The sequence below is a fragment of the Amblyomma americanum genome, chromosome 7 (assembly GCF_052857255.1).
Source record: "Amblyomma americanum isolate KBUSLIRL-KWMA chromosome 7, ASM5285725v1, whole genome shotgun sequence".
NCBI lineage: Eukaryota > Metazoa > Arthropoda > Arachnida > Ixodida > Ixodidae > Amblyomma > Amblyomma americanum.
Window position 1 is genome coordinate 18,133,709 of NC_135503.1, and position 27,717 is coordinate 18,161,425.

The 27,717-nt window shown below is 48.4% G+C and overlaps 1 protein-coding gene across 1 annotated transcript; it reads right to left on the reverse strand.

Annotated features, from left to right (window-relative positions):
• Positions 1-706: 706 nt before the first annotated feature.
• On the reverse strand, positions 707-27,047 carry LOC144098592 (medium-chain acyl-CoA ligase ACSF2, mitochondrial-like). Its single transcript, XM_077631358.1, has 16 exons — positions 26,785-27,047; positions 18,024-18,192; positions 16,997-17,125; positions 16,337-16,390; positions 15,376-15,494; positions 14,892-14,939; positions 13,767-13,884; positions 13,595-13,690; positions 13,192-13,340; positions 11,000-11,091; positions 10,559-10,635; positions 8,579-8,686; positions 5,174-5,319; positions 3,685-3,826; positions 1,642-1,752; positions 707-893 (listed from the first exon to the last, which is right to left on the reverse strand). Exons 1-16 carry the CDS (start codon positions 26,901-26,903, stop codon positions 774-776), a joined length of 1,797 nt encoding a protein of 598 aa, XP_077487484.1. The 5' UTR covers positions 26,904-27,047; the 3' UTR covers positions 707-773.
• Positions 27,048-27,717: the final 670 nt, after the last annotated feature.

Here is a 27,717-nt window from a genome sequence, read left to right on the forward strand (position 1 = left end):
CTTTTGATTTTTGATTGCAGGCTGCAGTACACGAGGGGCGTTCTAGCAGAGACACGGATGAAACATGGCCACGGTGTTAGCTCTGAAAAAAAAATTACTCAACGATTGTTAACGCCATAGCGTGAAGGTTTCCTTTCCGCTGAAAATCCGGCGCCGTCGGTGATACCGTTGTCGTCGACGGCGGCTTTGTGAACGAAAAAGCAGATGGCCCACCTGCCATTGTGACCTTGTGACGTCACAACATGCCCACCATGACAGGTGGCAACCTATTTGGTTCTCAGGCTATGAGGGAAGCCGTATTGGACGGATACGGTTAATTTAGACCACCTAGGGTTCTTTAACGTGCACTGAAATCGCACAGTACAGAGGCCTGTAGGATTTCGCCTCCATCGAAATGCGACCGCCGCAGCCGGGATCGAACCCACGTCTTTCGGGTCAGCAGCCCAGCGCCATAACCACTGAGCCACCGCGGCGGCTCATTCCTTCAAGCGTTATTGCGATCTGAGCGCCTTTAAAAGCAACGTAATTGTGTAGCAGGAAATTGCGTGCCCACAGTGTGAAATTTACCTCTCGAGCTGCTGCAGAAATGGGCCCGAGCTCAATAGAGATAATGTTGCGGGCCCGGGCTGGGCCCGGGTTTGAAGCCGCGGGCCTGGGCCGCCGGGCTTAGGCCACGGAATGTCCCCTGTAGTGCTCTAGAGTGAAATACTGCTGAAGTGTTTATTTGAGCGCACTGTACAACGTAAACCTTTTGGTGTCCGCGGTGTAAACACTCATAGGTTGAGCATCTTGCGGCTTTCCTCCCTCATGACGAACTTTCGAACTTTCCCGGACACTGTCTTCGGAAATGTGTCGACGAATAAAACGTACTTTGGAATCTTGAAATGGCTTAGCTGTAGGAGAAAAAATATAAATTAAGAGCCATGTCATGTTCATACACGAACTTCACAAACCGCAACGGGTTATACGCAACAGTCGTAATCAATTCTTTGCGGCGCTTGCTGCCATCTGTGCATAAACACGTTTCCTGAATTGTAAATAATTCGAACTAAAGGCGTTGTGAGGAAAGCTGCCAGTCTTATCAATTTTTCACACTATACCCTTAGTAGAGTACCGGACGCGAAATTCGGAGGTCGCGGGTTCGGATCACACCGGCGGCATCTGGTTGTTTTTCTTTCTACTTTCTTATCAATTATCTTTAAGAGGTAAATTAATTACACGATTATTATCCAATTAATTAGCAAGACAATTTTCAAAAACATCCCCTCTACTCCTTGATTTCGGTGGCTGTTTGCTTCCGTTAAGTATGTCATAACAAGCACCTCTTTTCCCTTGACTTGTCCGCTTAATAGCAGTGGCAGAGTGTGTAAAGTCATTGCAATAATTATTTCGTTTCTCTTCCTGCTTCGCATCGGTAAATTTAATAAATTCACCTACAAAAATTCGTAATAAGTAATGTTGCCCGGTTTCAGATGGAAACAATTACTGGCAAGGTAACTAGAGATGTGAAGTTGGCCATACTTTCTATTATTTTTTCCTCTCTAACATTTTTATCGGTACGATTGACGCTAGCAGGATGCATAACCAAAGCAGAGGAGAGCAAATTCTTCCCTCGGAAGATTAGGTATTCAGGTAATGTACCTTCCCCTTGCAGAAATTTTTTATGTCCTCTTCTGTCGCGTTGCATCCCGCTTTCAACATTATCCATGCGCAGGCTTCTTCACCGAGCCTCTCATCAGGAACACCGACGACCTGCGGGTAATGCAAAAGGGCAATGGTTCTCTAAACATAGCTGCGACGTTAGCTCAAAGAATTGGCCTGATACGGTATGTGGGGTGTAACGACCAGAAGTGACACGCAGGCTATGAGGAATGCCGTAGGGAGTGGGTTCTATCCTGTTTGATTTAGACCCCGTGGGGTTCTTTAACGTGCAGGTGACATCGCATAGAATACAGGCGTTTTTTTTTTAATTTCGCCTCCATAGAAATGCGGCCGTTGCGGCCGGGATAGCTCTGACAGTTCATATGCCGCAAATTAAGTCGCTAACCATCGACTGTAACCACGCAAGCCACTGTGATGCATGACTACATCGAGAGACAAGACTTTCTGGAGCAGTGACTTCCGGAGCAGTGACTTCCGGAACGGTGACTTCCGGAACGGTGACTTATGGAGCGGCGAATAATGGAGCGGCGAATAATGGAGCGGCGAATAATGGAGCGGCGAATAATGGAGCGGCGAATAATGGAGCGGCGAATAATGGAGCGGCGAATAATGGAGCGGCGAATAATGGAGCGGCGAATAATGGAGCGGCGAATAATGGAGCGGCGAATAATGGAGCGGCGAATAATGGAGCGGCGAATAATGGAGCGGCGAATAATGGAGCCGTGACTTCTGGAGCAGTTAATTTCACTTGTGGAGCAGTGACCTGTGGAGCAGTGACTTCTGGAGCAGTTAATTTGACTTATGGATCAGTGACTTATGGATCAGTGACTTATGGAGCGGTGACTTATGGAGCGGTGACTTATGGAGCGGTGACTTATGGAGCGGTGACTTATGGAGCGGTGATTTCTGAAGCAGTGATTTCTGAAGCAGTGATTTCTGGAGTCTTTGTAGCGAGATAAGCGCGTAAACAATGCGCGACAATTATGCATCCGTCCTATCATAATGCTGAAGGAGCCATAAAAGAAAGGTGGATTTCCTTCAGTCTAGACATGAGGCCTTGATTTCACATTTGTTTTGCAGTAAAGCGTTGCTATTGGGAGAGAGCGTGGGAGGGTTACTAGGAAAGAAAGGCGATAAAGATAGTAGTTGTGTACTTCAGCGAGAAAAAAAAAACATTCAGGAATTACAAAACAAAATGCGTTCGTTTCTGCAAGTATACAGGCTTACGCCACTCGACATAAACTTGATTATCGCATACTTTTTGAACGCGAAACTGCACATCAACGACCACCTACTACAGAAACCTGCGATGGGTTTTCTCGGTTTGCGTATCGCACATGCTGACATGCAAAGTGGAACGGTACCAGAATTTTAATGTAAAAACGACTCAAAGCCGGTCACTGAGCTCAACAAACTTCTCATAAAACCTGTGCACAATAATATAGACACCAACTGGCGGCTTGGTTATTGCGTTGATCTGTTTTTATCCGGTGTCGAAGTGGTGAATACCACAGCTAGCAAGCTTTCGCGGTTGTGAAACAGGCTTCAAAAAGTCTGCAGCGATGTTATAGTACCATATCGTACGTCTCAAGTGCGGCAGCCACTAAGTTAAACCCTGCTGACATCGAGTGATCAGGGTTGGTTCGGCTTGGAAGACCAGATGGCAACGTCTCCAAGCGTTTGACCCTTAAGAAAGCTCTGAACCAGGCCACGGTACGCTAGCACCTCATCAAAAAATTTGTGGGTTCCTGATGACAGGAAGATTCAAACCCCGTACTTTCTTCATAAGAGGAAATTAGTGGTGTGATAGCGCATACCTGGATCGCAGCATAGAACTAATACACTTGCGTTGGTGAGTCAAAGGGTGCAGAGCTATCTTCATCAGTAAAACGAAATAGCCGGTACCAACAAGTGATCACCCAAAGTCTCACTGGTGTCGTTGACTGACCATTTAAGCATCCCTTGACTTGTTAGTCCTCGTGGCTACGTCATAGTTGAGATTTCTGTCACTGCAGCCCTCACCTGCACTTCTTCGACCGCCGGGTGAGAGTAGAGAAACTCCTCGATCTCCTGCGGGTAGACATTCTCTCCACCGCGGATGATCATGTCTTTGATGCGCCCCATGATGGACACTCGGCCATCCTCCGTCATGACAGCCTCGTCCCTACGTCAGTCATACGGTCAGTTACACCTTTCCCACCACACACGCAGCTACAACACAAAGCGCTAAATGTGCGTGTGTTCTATTCTTGTGCTATCCCTGCCCACGCGACAGTCTAAACCTTATCCCTAACCCCTACCCTCTTTGTCATATGACATATAAAAGTTTGTTCCTCCTCCAAGTGATGGAATCACCGCTGTGATGACCAGGGCCTGGCAGAGATGGTCACGCGGCAGGCGCGCCACGGATTTGCCCGCACTGGTGGGTGCCACTGTGCGCGCAACAGTCGCGCAATTTTTCAATGGCGAATGGCCTCAGTGTGTTTTGTCGAAGGTTTCTAGATCACGTGCAGCGTGTACGTTTCAAAGCTAAGTCTCCTAAGGTCACCGTTTCAATAGCGCCATCTGCCGAGAGTGCAGCGAAGCGTGCACAACTCACTTGCACGCCAGCCACCTGTTACATTCTTCCACCAGGTACCTCCTTACTTTCTAGCTTGCTCAATCCTCAATCGGCCCGAACAAGTAATTTCCATGCGTGTTTGACCGCGGCCGTTTCATACAGATGGTACTACCTGCATGCAATGATATTTGCACGAGTGAAACAAATCGAGTAACCGGGTGCCAAAATTAGTGGATCCCAAGAACTGACACTGACGAGGAGCCGCTTTCTTATGGAGAATTAGGCATTAGTTCTCGCACCAGAAGGAGTGACATCTTAGTTGCCAACATGGAAGAACGCAGAAGCGTGTGTTTTGATGGTTCATGAATATTCTTCCTTGCCTTGCCTTAACATAAACAGCTTCTTTACTAAACCTAACAGGGGCACGAAATCGAAAATCAGGCCTGAAAAATCCACATTTGGCTTGACTGACAGCGCCTGGCAACCGGAGAAAAAACTTGCGCCTTTTACAGCGAAAGCTGTTATATAGGATACTCCCTAGCGATTCACAATGCAGACTGTCAACATCCGGTCACGTGACAGCCCACGTGACGGCCGTCTGCCACCACGAATCGCGAGTCAGGCATTTGATCGTGCGCCCGTTGCGATAGTTGGGGTTACCCAAGTCGCAACAGTCTCTAGGTCTTAGACTTCATGACGTTTTAGGTTTTAGTAAAAGATAACCACCAGCCCGGCCACAACTTTCGCTCAGTTTAACCCATTATGCAGCATAGCGTAATTACTTGGATTTTTTTCTACAACTTGAGACTGTCTGACTTTTTCTAGGCTTTCCTCTCTTATTATTTCTTTCATCTCAGTCAAGCCTCCAGTGTCCTATGGCATTGAATGCAGCAAAAAAAAAAAAAAACTCTCTCGTGCGCGTTAAAGAGCCGTGGCGGCGGTACCACTCACCCCGTGTGGTACCACCCGTTGCGGACCGCTTCTCGGGTGTTCTTCTCGTCGTTGTAGTAGCCCATGAATACCAGATAGCCACGGGCGCAAAGCTCTCCTCTCTCGTTTGTGGGTACCACCCGGTTTTCTTTGTCGACAATTTTCACCTTGGTGAAAAAATATATTAAAACATACTCCACATGCATAAACCAAAGAGGCATCACTTCAGGATTGTGATCGATAACAGTGGCGAAACCGTTGTCTTGTTGCGGTCTACCAACTATACCACCAATTGTGAACCTTTATATTTGAACTGAAGTATTCATTATTTGCAACTCACGAACGAATACATGAACGAACATGAATAATTATTAATGAGTAGATGAAAATACACTTGTCCACGCGAGTTTTCTTTACACCGAAACCACGAAAGACGTTGCATTTTTCTCGCTACCACGCACTCTAAACACGAAAACGCCTATATGGGGAGTAAAAAGAGAGCAAACTGTTGTCTAACGTACCATTACTCCCTTTTTAGTCTTTTCTTATTAGAGTGTGCATTGGGGGATGCACTGAGCAGGTAGTGCAAGGAGGTGCCGCATAGACCATTATTTTACGGAAACTGGTTTTTGGGAGAACTCTTGGACAAAGATGAACTATACAATAGCGACCCTTGCAACCTTCTCTATAAAAAGCGACTACGGTGTAAGGCGACTGACTGTATCTGTTAGGTCAGTAACCTAACATCTCTTGCGTTCCTTTTACCGTTAAAAAAGACATGCTAAACAGCAAATATGGAGAAGGCACTGAACACGTAGTTCCAAATAAACTGACATGATTTGAAACAGGAGATTTTAAGAAAGATAGTCTAATGGACAAGCTTTCTTAATATTATAATGGGGTGCTGAGTCTGTGCTTCAAAGCTCTTTATTTTCCCTCAATCTCAAAGTTGCATCTAGATTTAAAAAAGCGGCGAGCAGTTAGGAAGAATGTTGAATATGGTTCTCTTTTTCTTGAGGTATTGCAGGTGGACTGAAACAAACCAAAAAAATTGGCTGTGGTTTAGCACTGGTTAAACCTGGAGTGACGCGATAGCTACAGCTGACCGAGTGGAAGTCGCTCAGTTGAATTGCAGAGTCAGTCTTTCGCCGCTCCGTTTTGCTCCGGGGCGTTCCTTCTTCATCGTCGTCCCACTTGACACCGCGCATGCGCACAGCTGTTGCAGCTGTTGCGCGCCGCGCCGCCGGCAGCAGCAGCTGCTGCTCCGCGCCACGTGACCAACGGCCGCACCACGTGATCAACCCACGTGATCAACATGTGACCAACGGCGCCGCCACGGTGGCCACGCTGAATGCTCGAAATGCTAGCGTAATGTAGCTATCGCTACAAAACAAAGAAACGACAAGGCTGCGCACGCAGATAAGAACAGGATCAACGACTCCTGGACCGCACATGTCGTGCGGTCCACTGCGAACACTAGCCGGGGGGGGGGGGGGGGGGGGGGGGGGGCACCGTCCATCGCGATTGTTTCCGCATATCAATGCACAGCCCATTTAAGGCTTCATGTCTAACTGTGGCATATCCAGTACACAAAAGGAAACATGAGAAATGTCCAGGGCCTCTGCCCTCCGCCTACATGAATGGTGTCTGTCCCGTGACCCCGGATAAGGTGCGAAGTCTGCTACCTGCTGCGTGCTCTCCATTTGATCGCCCTTGAAGAAGAGACCGACTTGGTCTCGAAACATTGGCGCTCTACTGCCAAAGAGAAATGTGCGGACAGGGCAATTGTTTTTTCTTTAGCTAAATCTAACCTCTGTCAAAGATAACATTTGTAGCTCATTTTCCTAATCCTTTCTTGGCATCATAAACTGTTGGCTTTATTTGGCTTTCGTTAAAACAATGAAACGCACTTTCGGTGAGGGACTGCGGCAGCAGCAGCAGTTCGCTTGTTCGGCAAATGCCATCTGATAAAAAGGGAGATTGTGGCGATGTTGACAGTTTAGCTTCAAGCTGGGCGCGACCATAAGACCCGAACGCAATGGCGGTTTCTCACCGAGTGGTAGGCCATGTGTTCCATTTGGTGGACTGGACGTCACCGTGCACAGACTCTTCTCTCTCTTGGCGCATCAGCCACTTTTACCGCATTTATAGACGGGACCCTCTTTTTTTTATTACTCCAACCATACAATATTAGTTCGCATATAGGTACTACCGATCATATGCCTCTACAGTGTTTCGCCGTTCCAGAGGAGTTTATATAACTGCACGAAAGATTACGGTGGTTTTTAATCTACAATTCGTTTCAGCACCGTGGCTTTATTTTATCCATTTTTTTTTTCATTAAAACGTGGTACAGTTGTGAAAGGTAATGCCGAGGCGAGTAAATCATAGGCATAAGCCTCGCAACTATATATACTCATCAGGATGGCTTGTGACTGGTCCTCAGTCCTCACATTAGCAACCAGGAGAGCCTAGCGTTCGATAACCCAGAGGTCTATACCCAGTGGGCCTCCAAATCATGGACAGTCCAAACGCGCGAACAACTTTGGCAGTCCTGCGCTCGATTTTGTGATGCGAACTGCCGTTTCCATAACGATCCCATATTTCCGCAGCACAGGGAAGTTTTGAGCTAACGAAAATATACTTCCATAACACCCACCTGCGCAATGAACTAATCTCTAATTCGTCCTATCATTCTGCTCGCGTTGACCACTCTCACAAACTTGGTATTATCTCTTGCCGTACTAGTGCCTGTTCCCATTTTATTCCCCACACATCACAGGATTGGAACCGCCTTCCCGGTCTTATCGCCGCCATTGAAGACCATCATCGTTTTAAAAATGCAATAACCAACATTGTATAATTAAGAGCCTAATCAACTTGTATTTTTGTTGTTGCGTTGCTTGCTTTTGTTTAATGTGTTATCATTTTAATCACTCCCCTCTGTAATGCCAGACGGCCCTGAGGGTATTAATAAATGAAATGGGTTCTATTAACCGGCTCTGGAATGAAGCAGTACGAAACAGCGTATATTTGCAAACTTCGGTCAAACCGGAATATTCGCTTGCATCTCACGCGGCATCGCATTACATTCCACAGCGTCCTGCACACCTATAGGGCCAAGTATGTGGAGCGCATATCGAGGAGAAATACTGATATTGTGTCCTCTACAAGGCTCTTAGTACTGCTATGCTACTACCACGCATTGAATTATGCCACTCCTAATGCCTATACCTTCGAAAAACTTCGACGGCCAGTGGCACTCATAACCAGCTCCGTAATCCGCATGCCATTAAATGCCTTTCAAGCGATACACACGTGACTGAAAGCTCCACCATCGCAGCTTAGACCAATAACGTCTCTCTTTTTCCGTCCCCTGATTGTGATCAAGTAGATTTAGTGAAATATGCAGGATGGCCAGCTCACTTCGGTGTGCTGGAGAGGTCTGCCGACAGAATGCATCCACTGGTCAATAGGGTCATCTGGATCTGTTGCTGTTATAACCGGACTGGTCTCTGTGGACCCGTAAAGTATCTGGAAGAAACCAAAAATTCAACTGCAGTATCCACAAACACACGACTTTATCACATACACTTATTATTCTACTACCATTACGATCAATAGTTAATATCGGTTTGAACAAAGGTGTTTTTGTCGCAACTCGAAGCAGTAACCGCTGAGTAACGCTGCTTATTCTTTGCACAGGAGCGCAAAATGCCGGACTGGATTAAGTGAAAAACAAAAAAACATAACATGAAGAACAAATTGTACATTTCTTGTTCCTGCAGAGCAATTACCCCCACACGAGTCACAAAAAAGAAAGGAATTACGGTCACAAAGCCTCGACGATGCTAATACAATAGCACATTCTACACTTTTCCAGCCAGTTAAGGTAGCCAGTAATGGAACAGATGGAGCGCTCACACAAAAAGATTGTAGTCTTGAATTCTCTAAACATTTCCCAAATTTCACATATCAGCTCTTCGGTATCTCTGCGCCGAAATGCGAGTCTTTTCAAGCTGTAAATGTTAAACTAGAGAATGACCAATTCCACATATATGCGCATTAACCGATTAACGCTATCGCGTCCTAACCTTAAAGCAGGGCTTAAATATACCCTACAGTTGATCGATAGCACGAGTCTGCAATTCTTCGGGGACGGGGATAACAGCCGCCTATCTTTACACCCTTCCAAGCTACTACAGGGCGGAAACTTAATTCAGCTCCGTCCCTTCCCTCACGTTCTTTTCTTTCCATATATCGGAGAAGTGAAGGCGCACTTCTTTCCAGCTTCGTTTAAGACAGCCTGCTTGAGCAGGTTCGAAGCTTTTGAGTGGTCACAAAAAACAAGCGCTGGAAATTCCTGCTGCTCACGAAATCAAAACGTAGTTGTTTCCCTTTTCTTTAAAATATTCTTTTCAGAGCAGAGAACAAAGTCGATGACCTGAACGAGAAAGATAACGTTGTAAACACACACAAAAAACCTTCTTTCACATTACCCCTCTCTTCGTTCTTGCCTCCGCCAACAACAACAAAGCGTAGGATACGTTAACCTTTTTATTTCGAAAACAAATTGGTGGCTATAACATTGGAGCATGCATCTGAAACGAGGGGCATAGGAAGTAAAAGAGAGGACCACTAAAAAAAGAAAAATGCACATGTCATCAATGTGATTCACGTGGTAGGTCATGCGTTAGCATTAGTGCTCCCCGCACGGAGCAACCGCTGAAGGAGCGGGTGACGTCATCAAGCCCACCAATCATAGTGTGACACATCATACCCCCGCCCCACTTTCGGCTCCCACCCTCCCTTCTCTCGCACACAATTTCTCTCACTCTCTCCTTTTCCTTGAAAGTGAAGAGGGGATTTACCTTTCTCCGCTTTGCCTCCAGCTAAACGAGGCTTCACACGCCAACGCAAACGTTGGACGCTTTTTGCAATAATGGGCGTTCTAATGCTGACGGATCAAAAATGTAAAATGAGAATGCAGAGGCCAGTTTTCGACGTCGCTGAGCGTTTTTGCCATCTCGAAAACAATTGGCCAAACAGGCATGGATTCATAGGACGGCTTCCGGTTCGGCTCGTCAGAGTTCTTTCGAATGCGTTCAGCCATTAGAGCTGAGTGCCTACCGCAAGAGACCGGAAGTGGGCAGAGTGGGTGAGGGAACAAACGCGGGTTAATGACATCCTAGTCGAAATAAAGAGGAAGAAATGGGCTTGTGCAGGGCATGTAATGCGAAGGCAAGATAACCGCTATCAGGGGGCGGCAGAACGTTAGATGGGCGGATGAAATTAAGAAGTTTGCAGGCAAAGGGTGGATGCAGCTGGCAAAGGACAGGGTTAATTGGAGAGACATGGGAGAGGCCTTTGTCCTGCAGTGGGTGTAGTAATGATGATGATGCTTACGTGGAAGCGGCGAGCGTTGAGCTCTGTCATCACTCTCCTGATGACCTCCGGTGGGCATGGTGAACCCGACATGACAGCTGTGATCGAAAATTGTATTTTTAATGTAAAGAATGCACAGAAAACTGTGTAGTTGAACGGATACTAACGACAAAAAAAAATGGATTACACGAAACAGCACAGAAATGAAAAACTGTGCAGCTGAACGGATACCCACGACAAAAAAAAATAGATTACACGAAACAGCACAGAACTATCACACGGCAGCGGCATTTTAGCACCTAACACAGCTGCACATAGATAAGAGGTACAGAGCGCACACGGATGTGTTGTAGATACAGTGCCTGCAGGTCGGCTAAGACGAATGAAGTGACAAGCTTTATAAAAGGCCGTGTTAACTATACGCGCCGAACTAGTAGTAAATGAAGGATTAAAAGCGTTTACCTCTTCGCACGGATGAAATGTCGTGCTGTCTATTTTTCAAATGATGCAGAATATCGATGTACATTGTCGGTGTTCCAAAAATGAACGTGCATCTGCAATGAGTAAAAAACATGGTATCGAACAGTCGTTTACAAAGCCGACAGCATAACTTTTTGATTTTACCAAAGCATGCCCGCGGTACTTATGTGGAGCGGGAAGTCTTCCTCTATCGGACTCGTCTACTATCTGTACCAAAGCCGATTAAAGGTTTGATTCTGCACAAGAGAAAACGAACTTTGACCTACACAAGTCAGTCACGCTATAAGCCATCGAGCGTCTGCGAAAACCGCCACCACGTTTCATTTCCATGATGATTCTGCACTGCCATGACACTGCAATGTTGACAAATGCTGAGTAAGATCTGAGAGTAGTAGTAGTAAAAACATTTATTTTCACAGAAGGAAGAGTAAGGGAGTAGGGTGTTGGGGATAGATAGAAGTGGAGCTGCAGTGGTCGGTATTCCCTAGTCCAGGATCCCGTTGGCCTCCGCCGCTGCCTTGGCCCTCGTCACCAGCATAAGCTGTGTGCTCGGGTCGGAGTCAGCCAGGAGGGCCTCCCACTGCTCTAGACTAGGGCTATTTATCTTTGGTAGTAAAGGGCTTTTTTCACAGCCCCAGGTGGCGTGGTACGTTGTGGCGTAGCCCCCACACCACACGCACTCTTTCGCATATCTGTTCGGCCACATTTTATGATACATGGCTCTGCTTGGGTAGGTGTCTGTTTGTAGTCTTCTGAGCGTGGTGGCCTGCTCTCTGTTGAGGATATCCGCCGGAGCCGAGTACTTCTTGCGCGCTCCCAACAACGCCTTCATTGCCTCCCCGTACGATTCTGGCGTGCTGAAGGGTTCGACCGGCAAACCCGCCCTCCGGTTCGTGAACCCTCGGACAACGGTGTCTGCCATGAGATTTCCCTCAACCCCAGTGTCAGGGACCCAAATGATGGTGTGTTGAATGTGTGTGTTGTTTGATCCATGTCTGTGTTGGTTTTGTGCGAAGAGAATCCTCGCGGCTTTTTGGCCGATCCTGCCATCTCTGTATGCCCTCGCTGCAGCCTGAGAATCCGTCGCTATCCAGTAACTCAGTCCCTGCCGATGGGCTTCAGTCAGGGCTAGAGCTATGGCGATCTCTTCCGCTGCTTGAGTTGTCCTTGTGCGCACTGATGCACCAGTAATTATCTTCCCATTGGCGTTCACTACTGCTACCGCCCTAGCGTTTTCCTTCGTTCTGTACTTGGACGCGTCGACATACAGAACCATCTGTTTCTTCTTTAGGAACCTGTCCAACTCCAATGATCTCGCCGCCCGTCTTCCTTCGTGGTTCTTCGGGTCCATGTTTCTGGGCACTGGTTTAACCAAGAAAGTGCTCCTAATTTGGCTGTCAATGCAAAGAGCGGCGGATGAGATCGGTCAATTTGCTTTATTTAGCGGGATGCAGTGCTCTCCAGAAAAATCAGAATTTATTAGACTTCACAAAAACAAAGAGGACAGGGGATCGATAGAGTTAGAGATCGATGGACAACCCGTAAGAAGGACACATAAGCTTCGCATCTTGGGAATGTGGCTGCAGGAGAAAGGCAAACGAGACCATACCATCCAGCTCTTGGAACACTCCACGAAACAGATATGCAGGATGTTAAGCCGGATTACGAACAAGAGAAAAGGGGTGAAGGAGCGAGATGCGTTACGGATCACTTCTGCGCTCATCATACCGAGGATGACGTACGCGCTTCCGTACCTACAACCTAATAAAGGGGAAAAGAACAAAATGGAAACATGCATCAGAAAGGCGTATAAGCAAGCCTTAGGCGTCATGACCTGCGCCTCGACAGAAAAGTTAATGAACATGGGTGTGTACGGCACCTATGAGGAGCACAGTGAAACTATGCTCAGATTTCAACTCGAAAGACTTAAAAGAACAGCCACTGGCCGCGCACTACTGCTAAAGCTAGGATACCCGGCAGAAGGCGAGGGCGAAGACAAGATCTGAGAAATAATGGGCCTAATAAATGGCATGAGCACTGTGCGCTAAATAATAATCATTAACAAACTGTTAACCTAGAATTTTCCATGACAAAGCCTCGGTTGTCACGGGAAGTACCACAGAACTGTCAGTGTAAAGAAATAGATATGAAGCACATCTATTCACCAGACGTACTTCTCGTTGTGAATGCAGTCCAAAGCGTCTTCTGCCTTGAAGCTCGGAGCTGGCATCACGATCGTGGATCCGAAAATCGTCGCCGCCAAAGCGCCACCGACGCATCCGTAGCAGTGAATCATGGGAACGTTCAAACAGATCACCTCACTCTGCAACGCAAAGACAGTTACGAATGCTCTGTAATGCGAACGAACCATTACATCCTTCCAGGACAGTTAATACAGTAAACATAAGCCACACAATAGCAATGGCGGCCCACGAGAATTCCCACAGGACTCAGCAGCCGGCCGCCGTAGCCACTAAGCCATCACAGCGGGTTCGATCAGACTACTACAGTCCTACTAGCGCTTAAGCCTGAACAATTCGCATACAACACACTGCAACACAAGGGATCCGGCCTCACCTCCTTGTCCAGTTCAAATCTCTGGCCTATTAAGTAGGCGTTGTTGACGAGGTTGAAGTGAGACAGTTGCGCGGCCTTAGGCTTTCCTGTCGTACCCTGCAGGAATAACAAGAATCATCTACGTCACGGGCGCCTATTATGTTGCAGCTGTTGAGAAGGCGTGTGTGCTTACAGACGTGAACTGCAAGTTGATGGGATCGTCGAATTGCAGTTTGGACGAAATCGCCTGCATGTCTCTGAGGTGCTCGTTCGTAACAGACTCCATGAGGTCGGAAAACAGAAGCGTGCCCCTGAAGTGAACATGCGCTTCTGTAGACATCTATCAGTAATATGACAACTGTTGAAGTAGTGCGTCTAGTTTAGGTTAAGGAAAGGGAGAGTCTAGCGACTTCTATCGACTTAATATTTTCCAGCGGTAATCTAACGGTCCTTTCTCGAATAAATGAATACCCGGCTGTGCCGCAGAGAAACAACAGAATAATTTAGACCAGAAGTTTTTCAATGTGGTGGTTACGTTTTCTCATGGCAGTAGCGTCTGCAAATACTGACATCGGGGGCACGAAATATATTTAGTACAGTGACTCAGCGCAACTCTATGGACGCGATGACTGCCGCGTCGCTTAAGCGGCGTGCAATGGCAATAATGAGTGACACTAACCGAAATGCATAGGTCTTATTAAAACTATAGTTGAGGGCACTAAAGTAGGTTTAAAGATATTATCAACAAAACGATACCGGTAATATGCATAAGGGATACCATCGACTGCTTTTTCCGGCAACACCGCTGACGAGGGCAGCGCCGCTGCTAGTACAGCGGCGGATTTTGTTTGCGTGATTTCTTTTTTTATTTTTATTTTTTTTTGGGGGGGGGGACATTTTAAATGATGTCCGAGCAAGGTTGAACAACAAAACAAACGTAACTTACTGAAATTTCATAGTAGACAGCCTTAAGGTGATATCAGCAAAATTATCCACCTGTATAACGACGGGGCATAGTCATAAAATGCAGTATATTCACTCCAGGCGAGTGCCATTTTAGCCGCAACGAGTAAACCAGTGTGGCAACACCTTCTGCTCAGACCTGACTTCTTTTGACAATATAAATTCCTGCCTTAGCCATGAGTTCTGCCCTCGTTACTGCCACCATGCGGTAAGACCTAACGCAATAAGCCATCTATAATACTACGATAAATATTAAGAAAAAAAAAAGACCGTTACCTCTGGCGTGAAAGATATTTTTGGATTAGGACTGTTTGGATCGAAATAAAAACAAGGAGGTGCAGGGATGCGTACTCACTGTCTTGGTTCGTCACCAATGCAGATAATGTGCCTGAGTTTGGGTAACCTGGAAGTGGAAACCAGACAATAAGTGTGTGCGGAAATGAACAAACCCACGAATAAATATTAACAAATGAGCTAGCACACGCTGAGTTAACCTTGTTGCATGATGCTGGCACTCTCCATTCCAAGCACTCCATGCAATTAGTATGTAACAACTTCCGAAGTTAAGGCTGCCATCGTGCTGACACTGCATTAAATACAAAGCTTGAAGCAGTAAAAATGGTGAACTCGCTACCGTTGACGGGCACTCAAGATACTTAAAATGGCTTTCTGATTGAGGCCATGTGATATCAAATCTAATAGCGTGAACATTTAGCATCACTGTAATTCTGGACAGCGCTTTAAAGGTCGAAAGTGCAATTTCCCCAAGATTACTTCATGCCCAGTGCCCAAGCAATATTTTGTATATGAGAACATGTTTTCATTCGTTTTTGCCGTACCTTGCGCTTTTCAAGAGTCCAGGGGCTGAAGATTCGAGTTCGGGCGCTATTTCCAGTAGCATCCTGTAGTAGTCCTGCCTTGCGAACCGTTGTGACAGAATAACAGCTTCACAGTCTATCTACAATGATACGTAAGACGCTTGAAGACGATCTGCAAATGGCGCAGCGAAGTACAGTAACCAGATTCTAACAAGTTATTTGGTCTTTACGGGGTTTAACGTCCCAATGCGACTAACGCTGTGAGGGACGTCGTAGTGGAGGGCTCCGGATAATTTCGACCGTCTGCGGTTCTTTAACGTGCACTGACATCGCGAAGTACACGGGGCCTCTAGCCTTTCGCCTCCGGAACCGCCGCGGTGGCTCAGTGGTTATCGCGCTCGGCTGCTGACCCGAAATACGCGGGTTAGATCCCGGCCGCGGCGATCGCATTTCGGTGGAGGCGAAATGCTAGAGGTCCATGTACTGTGTGATGTCAATGCACGTCAAAGAACCCCAGGTGGTAGGAATTTCCGGAGCCCTCCACTACGGCGTCCCTCATAGCCTGAGTTGCTTTGGTACGTTAAATCCCCATTAGCCACAAGCCATTTCGCCTCTATCGAAATTCGACCACCGCGGCCGAGATCAAACCCGCGTCTTGGCAACTGAGCCACCATGGCGGCTGCATCTAACAAGTAATCAGAGACATTGTTTATAGGTAAGTAGATTAACTGGGAGGGTGAAATGCTCGCCCTACAAATCACGTGAAAGCCTTACTTTCGGTCTTCAGTTTCGTGAATAGGCAAGCTCGCTCCTTTAGTGCTGACGTCTCTGTTAACATCCAATAAGCTTTCAGTGACTGAACCTTGCCTCCTGCTCTAACTTTTAAGGGACGCTAAGTCTGCCTGTATCAATGTATTACGGCGCTCCAATTGAATTTCAATGAAAAGCCAGAATTTAAGAATTCATAAAATGTTCCACTTACCCGATTCAGGCAGTACTCGAGCTCAGGAACTTGATATGCCGTGTTAATATTAACCTACGCGCAAACAAGGACCACGAGAACTTTCGCAACGTCAGTTACTCTCAGGTAAAAAATTTTTCCCACACTGCTATAGATAACTTAGATAAGGTCTTTTACAAAATCCTATTTCAAAACAAATGAATGCTCTTTGCAAACACAGTGGTACACAATTAAAACACTGCGCAGCTGTATAAGTACAATCTAAATAATTTATATAAAAAATCTCAGCAAATAAGGGTTAAGTATTCTTAAAAACTATTGAAATTTAATCGATTTATTGCGTCTGTGTCGGTTCGATTTCGCCGTGAACAGGTGGACACAATATTGCACACTCCCATAGTTTCCGTCATCTGTGTAATTTCTGCGAGAGGACAATAAAAATTCCGGCCGCAAAATTTTCTGAAAACTACACCGATTGTTTCACGCACCTGAACACTGATAAAGCTCTCCACGTATGCCGAATAATTTTTTAAAAAAAATTCGTGACTTTTCTTCGAATATGAAGTTATTTTTACTTTGACAAATGAAGTGTCAGAGATGGATAGAATTACATCTGGTCTAATACAGTCAGTTCATATCAAATTATGTAGGTCAGCGTGCATCGATGAGAGTTGACCTTACCAGGACCAGCCCTGCCTTTGCAGTCGCGAACTGGACAATGCTCCATTCGTACATGTTGGGTGCAATCATCGCGATCTTGGAGCCGACGCCAAGATTCAGCGACACAAGGGCTGCTGCCAACTGGTCGATCTGCGAAATGAAACAGCGCACGCATATGCAATACCCGGGGTGACTTCTTGTGCCCTTAGTGAAAATCAGTTCTATTGCGCACCGCGACTTCGCAAGAAGTATGCACGCAGCTGTGCATGCATCTATGTGCACGTAAATTCATTCCGAAGCGACCAGTCCTGCTTCGAAGTGCGGCGCTATGTTGGAAATGCTATTTTAGCATGCGAAACAGTCGCGCACATTAAACTAAGAAAACAGCGTACGTAACGCGAATTTACGATAAGGCTCGATTTGAAATAGCGTTTGGCGCAAGCACAATTCAAAGCACGCTAGCCAATATGCCCATATGCCCATTTTCTACTTGCACTACACTCAGAACCGTCAGAACGTCGTCTCTGCACTCACTGGTGCTTGCTAATGCTGCACGGAACTACTGGCTGAGCCCATGGACCATCAACCGCCGTGCTGCTGAACACTAAAGATTTTTCTGCACGTAACCACTGGAAAGTAGAATATTAGGCAGCAGCCGTAGCTCAGTTGACAGTGCACCGTTCGCGACATGCGTAGGTCATTGGTTCGAATCCCATCTGCCGCATGTGGTTGTCTTCTCTTCTACTTTCGGTTAAATCGAATTTAAGCTAAAAACGATTGCACTCTTAATTTAACGCACAAAAAAAAAAACTTCCACGCCTTGCTTTGGTTTTGGTGACTGTTGGCTAATTCCTTCGTTAAGGATCATTGTGACAAGGCCAGCGCTGGCAGACAATGGACGCGGAGAAGGGGGCACAACAGCACTGATCAACGTCCTAGTGTAGTTGTGTGTCCTTGTGCTCGCCAGTTGTCCGCCAGCGCTGTCCTCCTCAGAATTATTCTTAACCAACCATAAGGTCACCGAAGAGAAGGACACCATTCTACTCACGTCTTTTTTGAACTCCGTGTAGGTCTTTCTGGTGGACTGATGACAGGACACGACGGCCACGTTGTCGCCGTGTTTGTCGGCCACCCGGTCGACCACATCGCCGAGAGTGGAGGGCAGCAGGGGTTGCTTGCCTGGTGTGTGGTGGTAGCTGAGACCGCCCAGGGCCCTCCTGGAATAGCATGAGTGATGGTGACGTTGCAAAAAAACACTACACGAAAGGGGTGGTCTAAAAGATTTCTTTAACCAGGGGTTCAATTTATACCGCGCAGACCAGGCGGTGTTCGGTCATTAACAAAAAGGCAACCGTAGCATATACTTACCTTCCTTCCGGTGCCCACCCGCCAGAAGAGCATTTTTCATCGAGTTTCAAGAGCGAGATTTCCTCCTTGTGTAACGCCAAGGAAGGCTGGCTGACACATGACTGCCTTCTTTTCAAAGTATGACAGGGCTGCGCAATCTAGGTCTGCACAGTTCGTAGTACGCTACTGAGCAGAATGTCTATATCAGCGAAACTCGGGGAGACGCACCCACAACTGCAGTAATGGACCGTCATGCGTGGTGCTGACATGATTAGCGGAATGGCGCATTCACTCAGCATTACATTAACCTTGTAATGCATTGAAAACGTCTGATAAAAGTTATGAAGTTCAAAGATTTCATCACTATTTGTGCATTATTACATAAATGTAAAAAGACGGAGATTTTCACCATGCGCTGTGAGCCCAAACTGTAACGCTCCGGATAATTAAATTACCTTTGCATGCAATCGATTTGTAGCAATCAGTTACTTTTTTTTCAAAAACAAGTCGCAACCAACTAGAGCTCTGAGAACCTCACCTTGGCGGCAAACACCGGTGCCAACAAGGATATTTCCTTCGTGACAGAACGACAACGGACCGGCTACGGAGAAGCAACGCGGGCGATCATGTCCGGGCCGCTACCGTGTCACCTCCGTTTCCTACGGCAGTTCCCGTTCCGAGAAATATCACGTGACCGCTCTACAAACAGCCTTGTCCTCTCAGATAGCGCCGCAACTTTCCTCTAGCTACACCCATCTTGGAGACTTACACAAAGAGCACGAAAGTGCGGATAAAACTCAAGAAGGCACGTAAAGCAAGGAATTCATTCAAAGCCCGCAGTACTGCTGGAGTAGTATCAGAAGAAAATATACGTCGACCATCAAAGACGAGGCGAAAAGACGAAAGACACAGACACGGCGCTGTGCAAGGCTAAATGGGCGACCATAGAAGGGCGACGCCAGGAGCTCCACGGACTGTTTGCTGACGTATTGAGTCGCTCAAACTATGGTTCCGCACCACAGGCTTCTTATTCGGTCTTTTTTTAACGCGAAGGCGTTAACTGTCCCGTTACTCAAAATATCCGGCATTGGCGTCGGCGTTGTGCGAAAAAAATCACTTGCATGACTCTGGCAGGTGGTGCCCAGAGAGCAACGTAGGAGGCAAGGCTGTTTCTTGGGCTAGTTGGTTGATTTTTATTAAAAGCCCGTCTACTCGCACGCTTCTTTCTAGGAGGCAGGTGGGCTACCTAGGTCACGTGACTTTCCGGCGTCATCACCACCTGCCCACCAGATACTGAGAAAACTACCCACCGTGCCAGTTAAATTATCGTCTGGTCTCTCGGGAAAAGCAACCTGGGGGCCGCACAAGGCCCACAGCTGGGACAGCACCTGCCATCGCAGGGCAGTGTTAACCTTTGCGCCACTGCGCCAGGAGGGGTATGACGACTACCAGGAATCTATAAATGTAAAGCAGAAAATGACCTTCTGCATATATGGGCATGAACCCATTAACGCTATCGCGTCATGCCCTTAAGGCGGAGCTTAAGTGTCCCCCCCCCCCCTTTTTTTTCTTCATTTTCAGGTCGGGGTTCATTCTAACTTAAATTCCTTTGCCAGCCAGACATGCCTCTGTTGAATGTTTTCTTTTGAATCGATATGCCGCAGGGCGCATCTCATGTTCCCAAGAGATCTCTTACAGAAAGTTTTTTTCAGCTTTTCCGTGGCCTTAGCAACAGCGCCTTATCAGAGCGCCAACAAAGAAGCGTGGCGCTTTATAGATTACTGAGACACTGACATCGAAACATTGCACAACTGAAAGCTGTTGCGCAATATATTCAAACGTTATAAACCTCTCTTCTCTCCAGTGCACGCATAGAGAGAGTTTTAGAGTTGCTGATCTCTTCACGAGGAAACTTGACAAAATTAGTGACAGCTTCGAAAAACAACTTCTTTTGAAGATTGTCATCGTGTAACTAAATATCAAGCAAGCCGGACTTGTTAATTGTAGCCTGAGTACATTTATGTTACGGTCTATGGGCGCTGTAATATAATGCACAGCTCAGAAGATACTAGGCCTTTCAAGAGCGAAAGGTTGCCCCTTGCGTTGCTCTACGGTCGCAAAGCTTCAAACGCAAAAACGAAAGGCACGTTTTCATCTTTTAAAGGACTCTGTATTCTGGGACTTTCGAACGATAAGAGCGCGCCAATGCTACACTTGAGACAGATAAGCGCAGGACGTCAAGAATCGCAATGATATGCGAGACAAGCTATAATCAACTGTCACCTAGATGCCGCGAAAGCACTTGCTGTCTCAGTGAATGACAGTACTTCAGAGATCCGAGTGGAAGCCTTGGCCTTTGGCGATTAAATGCAAGATAAAAGACCACATCAACCTGGCTCGTTTCGAAAGAATTAGATTTAAATGCACTCCGTCCTGGGCTCCCTTTAGGGAGGGACAATTAATAACAGTGCCGGCTTAAATCTGTGACTTTGTTTCCGGCGCGAAAATGTTACCTGAGCACTGTTACGTCTCGCCTTCGACGCGCGGTATAGCCGGCGCGGATGCAACGGACGCCGCGGCTTCGTTCATCGCGGCCGCAACGCCTCCCGCCAAGCGCGTCCAGACAGGTTTCAGTGCCACGTGTCGTCGTGCGTGCGTGTGTGTGTGTGTGCATGTTTTGCCCACGCTTGTCAAAGCGCGGCAGCCGGGGAGAGGAGCTCTCCAACTGGGAGGCGAGGAGGTCTGACCGGCGCCGGCCTGGCGGACGCGCCCGTCACGCCTGAACATGTTCATGCGTCGCCGTCTTGTGCGACTCATCCCAAGCCGCTCCTTCTTGCCCTCGACTCCGAGGGTATATAAAGAGAGCTGCCCCGGACGCCAACGAGAGACTTCGATTTCTTCCTGCGAGTAACGTGGTCGCCCTGACCGGCTGCTCTTTTGCGATGCCAGAATAAACAAGTTGTTCTGTTGCCAGTCGACTCATCCTTTGCCGGGACCTTCGGATGTTTCCTGCTTTGCCCCAGACCGCCAGGCCAACGCTACCCTTGGGGCTTGCAACCCAAATGCAACAACTGGTTGCCAGCGGTGAGATCCCGACAACGGAGGCCAGCAGCGAAGATATGCGGTCAACTGTATGCTGAGCAGCACAACGACCATCCGGGAGCAGTGCAACGAGCCCTGTGTGATGACTGGTTGCCTGCAGCGGAACGACTGCGCTGAATTCTTGGCTGCGAGGTTTGGTGAGTGCGGGACTTTCTTCTTCTGAGTTTTGCCAGGCTTTTGTTAGTGTCAGAAACAGAGCTGGTAATTGTGTTGTCGTTGCTGCCGGGTTAGTTTGCGGCAAGACAATAGTAGGCAGTAGAGAAAGCAGCATTCGGAGCAGCCATGGATTTGAAGTCGTTGCGCAAACCGAAATTGCTGGAGCTTGCAAGAGAGTTGGGTCTGGATGTCTCAGACAAACTCAGAAAACCAGAACTGCTAAGGGCTATTCTTGAGTTGGAGGCTGAGGATGACGAGCTGTCGGAATGCCTTGAGACCATTGAGGAGAGGGAACAAAAAGAAAAAGAGAAAAACGAGCGCGAACGTAAAGAGCAAAAAGAGAAAGACGAGCGCGAACGGAAAGAACAAAAAGAGAAAGAGGAGCGCGAACGTAAAGAGCAAAAAGAGAAAGAAGAGCGCGACCACGCTTTAGAAATGAAGCGTCTCGAGGTAGAGATGGAACGCGCTCGTAATGGAAGTCAGGCACACGGTGCAGGAGAACGGGTATTGTTCAAAATGACTGACCTGATGCGGCCGTTTAAGCTTGGAGAGGACATTGGTTTGTTCCTGGTTAACTTTGAGCGAACGTGCGAGAAGCAGGGGTTCTCTCGGGAAACGTGGCCACAGCGCTTGCTCACTTTGTTACCCGGCGAGGCGGCCGACGTAGTCGCTCGCTTGAAGAGAGAGGAGGCAGAGGATTTCGACCAAGTGAAATCGAGTCTGCTAAAAAAGTACAGGCTGTCAGCGGAGGCGTTCCGTCGGAAGTTTCGGGAAAATGAAAAAGGCAGAAATGAGTCATATACAGAGTTTGCCTACAGGCTTATGTCAAACATGCAGGAGTGGCTCAAAGAAGAGAAAGCGTTTGGTGACCACGAGAAAATTCTGCAGTGTTTCGGGCTGGAACAGTTTTATAGTCGGTTACCTGAGAACGTGCGGTACTGGGTCTTGGATAGGCCAGACGTTAGTACAGTGGCTAAAGCCGCCGAGCTAGCCGAGGAGTTTGTGACGCATCGGGCTCGCGGAGCTAAGGACGGTCAAAAGGGTGAATTTGGCTCCAAGTCTGAGAGGCCGAAGTTCACACCCATGAGAGCAAGGGGGGACACGCGTAGTGCGGATGCGAGTGAAAGCAGTCCGACCGAACGTAAGGAGACGGCGGCAGCCGAAGCCGAACGCAGAAAGCGGTTCGAGAGGAGGCAAGCGCGCGTGTGTTATACGTGCCAGAAGCCGGGTCACTTTTCGGCGCAGTGTCCAGAAACAAAAAGAGAAGTCGTGTGTTTGTCATTATGTAGCACTGACGAGAACATGAAGCTTCTCGAGCCTTACATGCGAGACTTCCTCGTGAACGGGAAAGAGTGCCGAGTGCTTCGTGATTCCGCAGCTACAATGGATGTAGTTCACTCCTCTTACGTAGAACCCGATATGTTCACGGGCGAGTGCGCATGGATTAAGCAAGCCGTGGAAGCTCATAGCGTGTGTCTGCCCGTAGCAAAAGTGCTTATTGAAGGACCTTTCGGAGCACTTGAGACGGAGGCCGTAGTGTCATCTAGGCTGCCCGCCCACTACCCGTACCTATTTTCGAACAGGTCCGATCACCTCCTGCGCGAGAAGGGGCTTTTGTTTGGTGAGGCTAGCGTTCAGGCCTTAACCAGATCAGGAGTTCGGGAGCTCGCTGCAAAGGCGGTAGTTGAGGGGCCGACGTTGTCAAACAATGAAAAAGGGTCGGAGGCGCAGCAAGCTGATATCCAGAGCACGTCCGAACTGGATAAAATTGAAAACAATGAAAAAGGGTCGGAGGCGCAGCAAGCTGATATCCAGAGCACGTCCGAACTGGATAAAATTGAGCCTGTAGCGTTGAAGGCACTAGGTACAGGAGAGGAAATGCCCGACACGGGAAAGTTAGAAGAGCTTCCGATCGAGCTTCCGGGACTGAGCTCAGTGACGAACAGGGAAGACACTGATCAGGTCATTAGTGACTTACTCAGTAAAGCACCGCTGTCGCCTGAGCAGAAAACCGAACTACACCAACTCTTACAAGAGTTTCAAGGTCAGTTCTCTGAGAGGCCTGGTAGGACTTCTGTCCTTACTCATAATATAGAACTTACCTCCCCAGAGCCAGTACGATCCAAGGCGTACCGGGTGTCACCCCGCCAGCGCGATATTATGGAGGCTGAGGTAAAGAAAATGCTACAGCTCGGTGTTATTGAGGCGGGTGAGAGTGATTATACCTCCCCTTTGATTTTAGTTGAGGTACCGGGCAAGGAACCTCGTCCTTGCGTCGACTACCGCAGGCTTAATTCCATCACTAAGGATCAAATTTATCCGATCCCTAACATCGAGGAGCGCCTTGAGAAAGTTAGTAGCGCTCAGTTTATTTCCACCCTAGATCTTGTCAGGGGTTATTGGCAGGTTCCACTTACAGAAGAGGCTAGTAGGTATGCGGCGTTCATTTCACCAATGGGAACATTCCGTCCTAAAGTTTTGAGTTTTGGTTTGAAGAACGCGCCATACTGCTTTTCAAGCCTCATGGACAAAGTGTTGCGAGGACAGGAAGAATTCGCTTTACCGTATTTAGACGACGTAGCGATATTCTCCGCATCCTGGTCTGAGCATATGGCACACTTGCGGGCAGTGCTAACCCGCCTGCGCGAAGCGGGCTTGACAGTCAAGGCTCCCAAGTGCCAATTAGCACAGGCCGAGGTTGTCTACCTCGGTCACGTGATTGGACAGGGTCGTCGCCGCCCCTCTGAAATAAAGGTGGCCGCTGTGCGAGACTTCCCGCAACCGCGCACGAAGACCGATATTCGGTCGTTCTTGGGTGTCGCCGGCTACTATCAGAGGTACATCCCCAGGTACTCCGATATCGCGGCTCCCCTGACGGATGCTCTAAGAAAAACAGAGCCCCAAACAGTCGTCTGGAGCGAGACAAAGGAGAGAGCTTTTAGCGCCCTAAAGAGCGCCCTAACAAGCCAGCCTGTGCTACGATCGCCAGACTATACCAAAGGGTTCGTTGTTCAGTGCGATGCTAGTGAGCGAGGCATGGGCGTTGTACTGTGCCAAAGGGACAATGGAGAAGTGGAACACCCCGTCCTGTATGCTAGTCGTAAGCTGACCTGTCGTGAGCAGGCGTACAGCGCCACCGAGAAAGAGTGTGCGTGTCTCGTGTGGGCCGTTCAGAAATTGTCATGCTACCTAGCCGGCTCGAGGTTTATCATTGAGACGGATCACTGCCCTCTCCAATGGCTGCAGACCATATCTCCCAAAAATGGCCGCCTCCTGCGCTGGAGCCTCGCTTTGCAACAATATTCCTTTGAGGTGCGTTACAAAAAGGGGAGTCTCAACGGTAACGCCGATGGCTTAAGTCGAAGCCCCTAACGTAGGAATCCGCCTCAAAGTTGTTTGTTACTGATGTTTTCTTCCTGAGGCAGGATTTTTAACATATCGCTTTTGTTTAGTGTTTCTAAGTGTTTATGTGCTTTCTAGTGCAATTTTCCAATTTGTGGACGCGTTCTGAGTGCTGCTTGACTACTGTAAGGAACTAGGCAGTAGTATAAAAGGGGAAAGAGCCTGGCAGAGCTTAGTGAGGGTTGTCTCGTGCTTGCTGACTGAGCGGTTGCGTTTCGGCGTAGTTCTAACGCTTGCTGGGAACGAGCACAAAAATGGCAACTCTCCCGAAGTGACTTTGCAGTGTCCTATGTGATCCTGAACCCGAGAACGAGGCCTTCTCTGTGCGCTGCGCTCAAGCAACGTCGAGGGACGATCGGTTTCGATTACGAGCATCATCGAGCGACATCCCTCTGGACAGCGGATGCAGTCCCCTGACCATCGGGATCTCCTTCTCCCGGCGGGGCGGTCTGTTACGTCTCGCCTTCGACGCGCGGTATAGCCGGCGCGGATGCAACGGACGCCGCGGCTTCGTTCATCGCGGCCGCAACGCCTCCCGCCAAGCGCGTCCAGACAGGTTTCAGTGCCACGTGTCGTCGTGCGTGCGTGTGTGTGTGTGTGCATGTTTTGCCCACGCTTGTCAAAGCGCGGCAGCCGGGGAGAGGAGCTCTCCAACTGGGAGGCGAGGAGGTCTGACCGGCGCCGGCCTGGCGGACGCGCCCGTCACGCCTGAACATGTTCATGCGTCGCCGTCTTGTGCGACTCATCCCAAGCCGCTCCTTCTTGCCCTCGACTCCGAGGGTATATAAAGAGAGCTGCCCCGGACGCCAACGAGAGACTTCGATTTCTTCCTGCAAGTAACGTGGTCGCCCTGACCGGCTGCTCTTTTGCGATGCCAGAATAAACAAGTTGTTCTGTTGCCAGTCGACTCATCCTTTGCCGGGACCTTCGGATGTTTCCTGCTTTGCCCCAGGCCGCCAGGCCAACGCTACCCTTGGGGCTTGCAACCCAAATGCAACAGCACGTACTCTCATGCTAAAGTAGCCCCCATTGTTTCACTGGCAGAACTTGCGTAAGAGACTTTTGATCAAAAATTTTTGTTTTCGTTGCGTTTCGGAGCAGTTTTTAATATAGAACTGCATTAGAAGCAGCTACTCTCGCAACTACGCGGTTCACACGGGAATTAGTTCACATGCGGAGTTCAGAAAGGGACACATGGCAGTCACTCTTTGCAGCAACTCTGGACGAAAGCACATCGAACGGAAAGTTACAGATAGATGGTGTTGTCATTGGCATTAGGCTTTAGAGTATAAGCAACTGAAGCTACATAAAAGACCAAATGTGACTGCAATTGTAAAATGTGCAACATAACACGGACCCATAATCTTGAACATTGAAACTTAAAGTTCTAAATAATCCTCCAAGCTGAAGTCTGGGTTAAAATGGGGAGCGTACCACGAGTCCCTTGTACGTCTGACACACTTTCCACATTAAGCGATCCACATCCTTATACCCTATCTTCTTTCCTGGAAAATAAAAATAAAAATTGCGCACGTAACTTAAAAGATTCATTTCTTTCAGGCAGGCTTGTTATTCTAATTATTCCGCATACACCAGGAAATGAAGCAGTAAAAATGGCAGGGAACTACTTTAGCTTGCTCTTCTAACATTCAAAGCTGAACCTGCTCACTTCCAACTCCGAGTAGAATGATCCGCGCTACTAGCCCCCAAGCCTCCGCATGTAAGAACGAGCGCAATGTGTCTCGGCGTTCCAGGTCAACGAACTGACATCGCAACGACCGCGGGGCTCTTGCATTCCTCACCTCTGACCGCCGATCAGAATCTTGCAATCCGTGGCGCGAACCCCGAAACGAGGCAGAAGGCGCCACGCGTCCGACGAGGCTCGCAGCGTCGTCGCCGTACACGTGCGGGCCAACGCCATCGCACAAGCAAGGACCCCGACTTATTTCAAGACGCGCGCTTCCGCTCCAGCTTCGCGCTACGAGAGGCAGCGGGCGGGCGGACTTGCTACCGACAGCCCGAATGCGATACGAGCGACTGCGGCGACTTCGGCGATGGTGGCTACACGTAAGGAGGGAGCGAGCGCCCGCGGCACTCGCGGCGCAGCGGTGGCGCTACAATTCTGTGCGAGTGCGCATTGAGGGGGCGGTGCGGACCCGCGTGATAAGCGCGCACGTAGAGCATGATAGAGTGGCCCTCAATCTTGTGCATGCTTTTCCTGTCGAGCGAGCACGGACGCGAGCGGTCGCCGGCTAATCAAGATAGCGTGCGTATGTGTGCTTGTGGATAAGGAGGTGACTGCTTGTACTGAGCGCTCAGCGTTGCGGTTTCAAAAGCGGTAGACAGAGGAGAGAAAGAAAGGGGTTTGGAAGCACATTAGCAGACGCGGCCAATTGACAAAGTATTATAGGTGCGCATTTTCAGAGGCACAAGCACAGTTAGGTTAGCGCGTAATGTGCGCACTAAGCTCTTCTACTATCATCTCATCATCATCATCATCAGCCTTACTACACCCACTGCAGGGCAAAGGCCTCTCACATGTCTCTCCAATTAACCCCATCCTTTGCCAGCTGCATCCACCCTTTGCCTGCAAACTTCTTAATCTCATCCGCCCACCTAACCTTCTGCCGCCCCCTGCTACGCTTACTTTCTCTTGGAACCCACTCCGTTACCCTTAATGACCAGCGGTTATCTTGCCTTCGCATTACATGCCCTGCCCAAGCCCATTTCTTTCT

What these genes read in the sequence shown, in the direction of transcription:
- LOC144098592 (XM_077631358.1), bottom strand. Translation starts at nt 26,903, where the DNA reads ATGGCGTTGGCCCGCACGTGTACGGCGACGACGCTGCGAGCCTCGTCG. An exon ending in ATTGGTGACGAACCAAGACA is followed by an intron (nt 13,885 to 14,891) that starts GTGAGTACGCAT and finishes TGTTCACTTCAG; the next exon opens with GGGCACGCTTCTGTTTTCCG. An exon ending in TCAACTTGCAGTTCACGTCT is followed by an intron (nt 13,691 to 13,766) that starts GTAAGCACACAC and finishes TTATTCCTGCAG; the next exon opens with GGTACGACAGGAAAGCCTAA.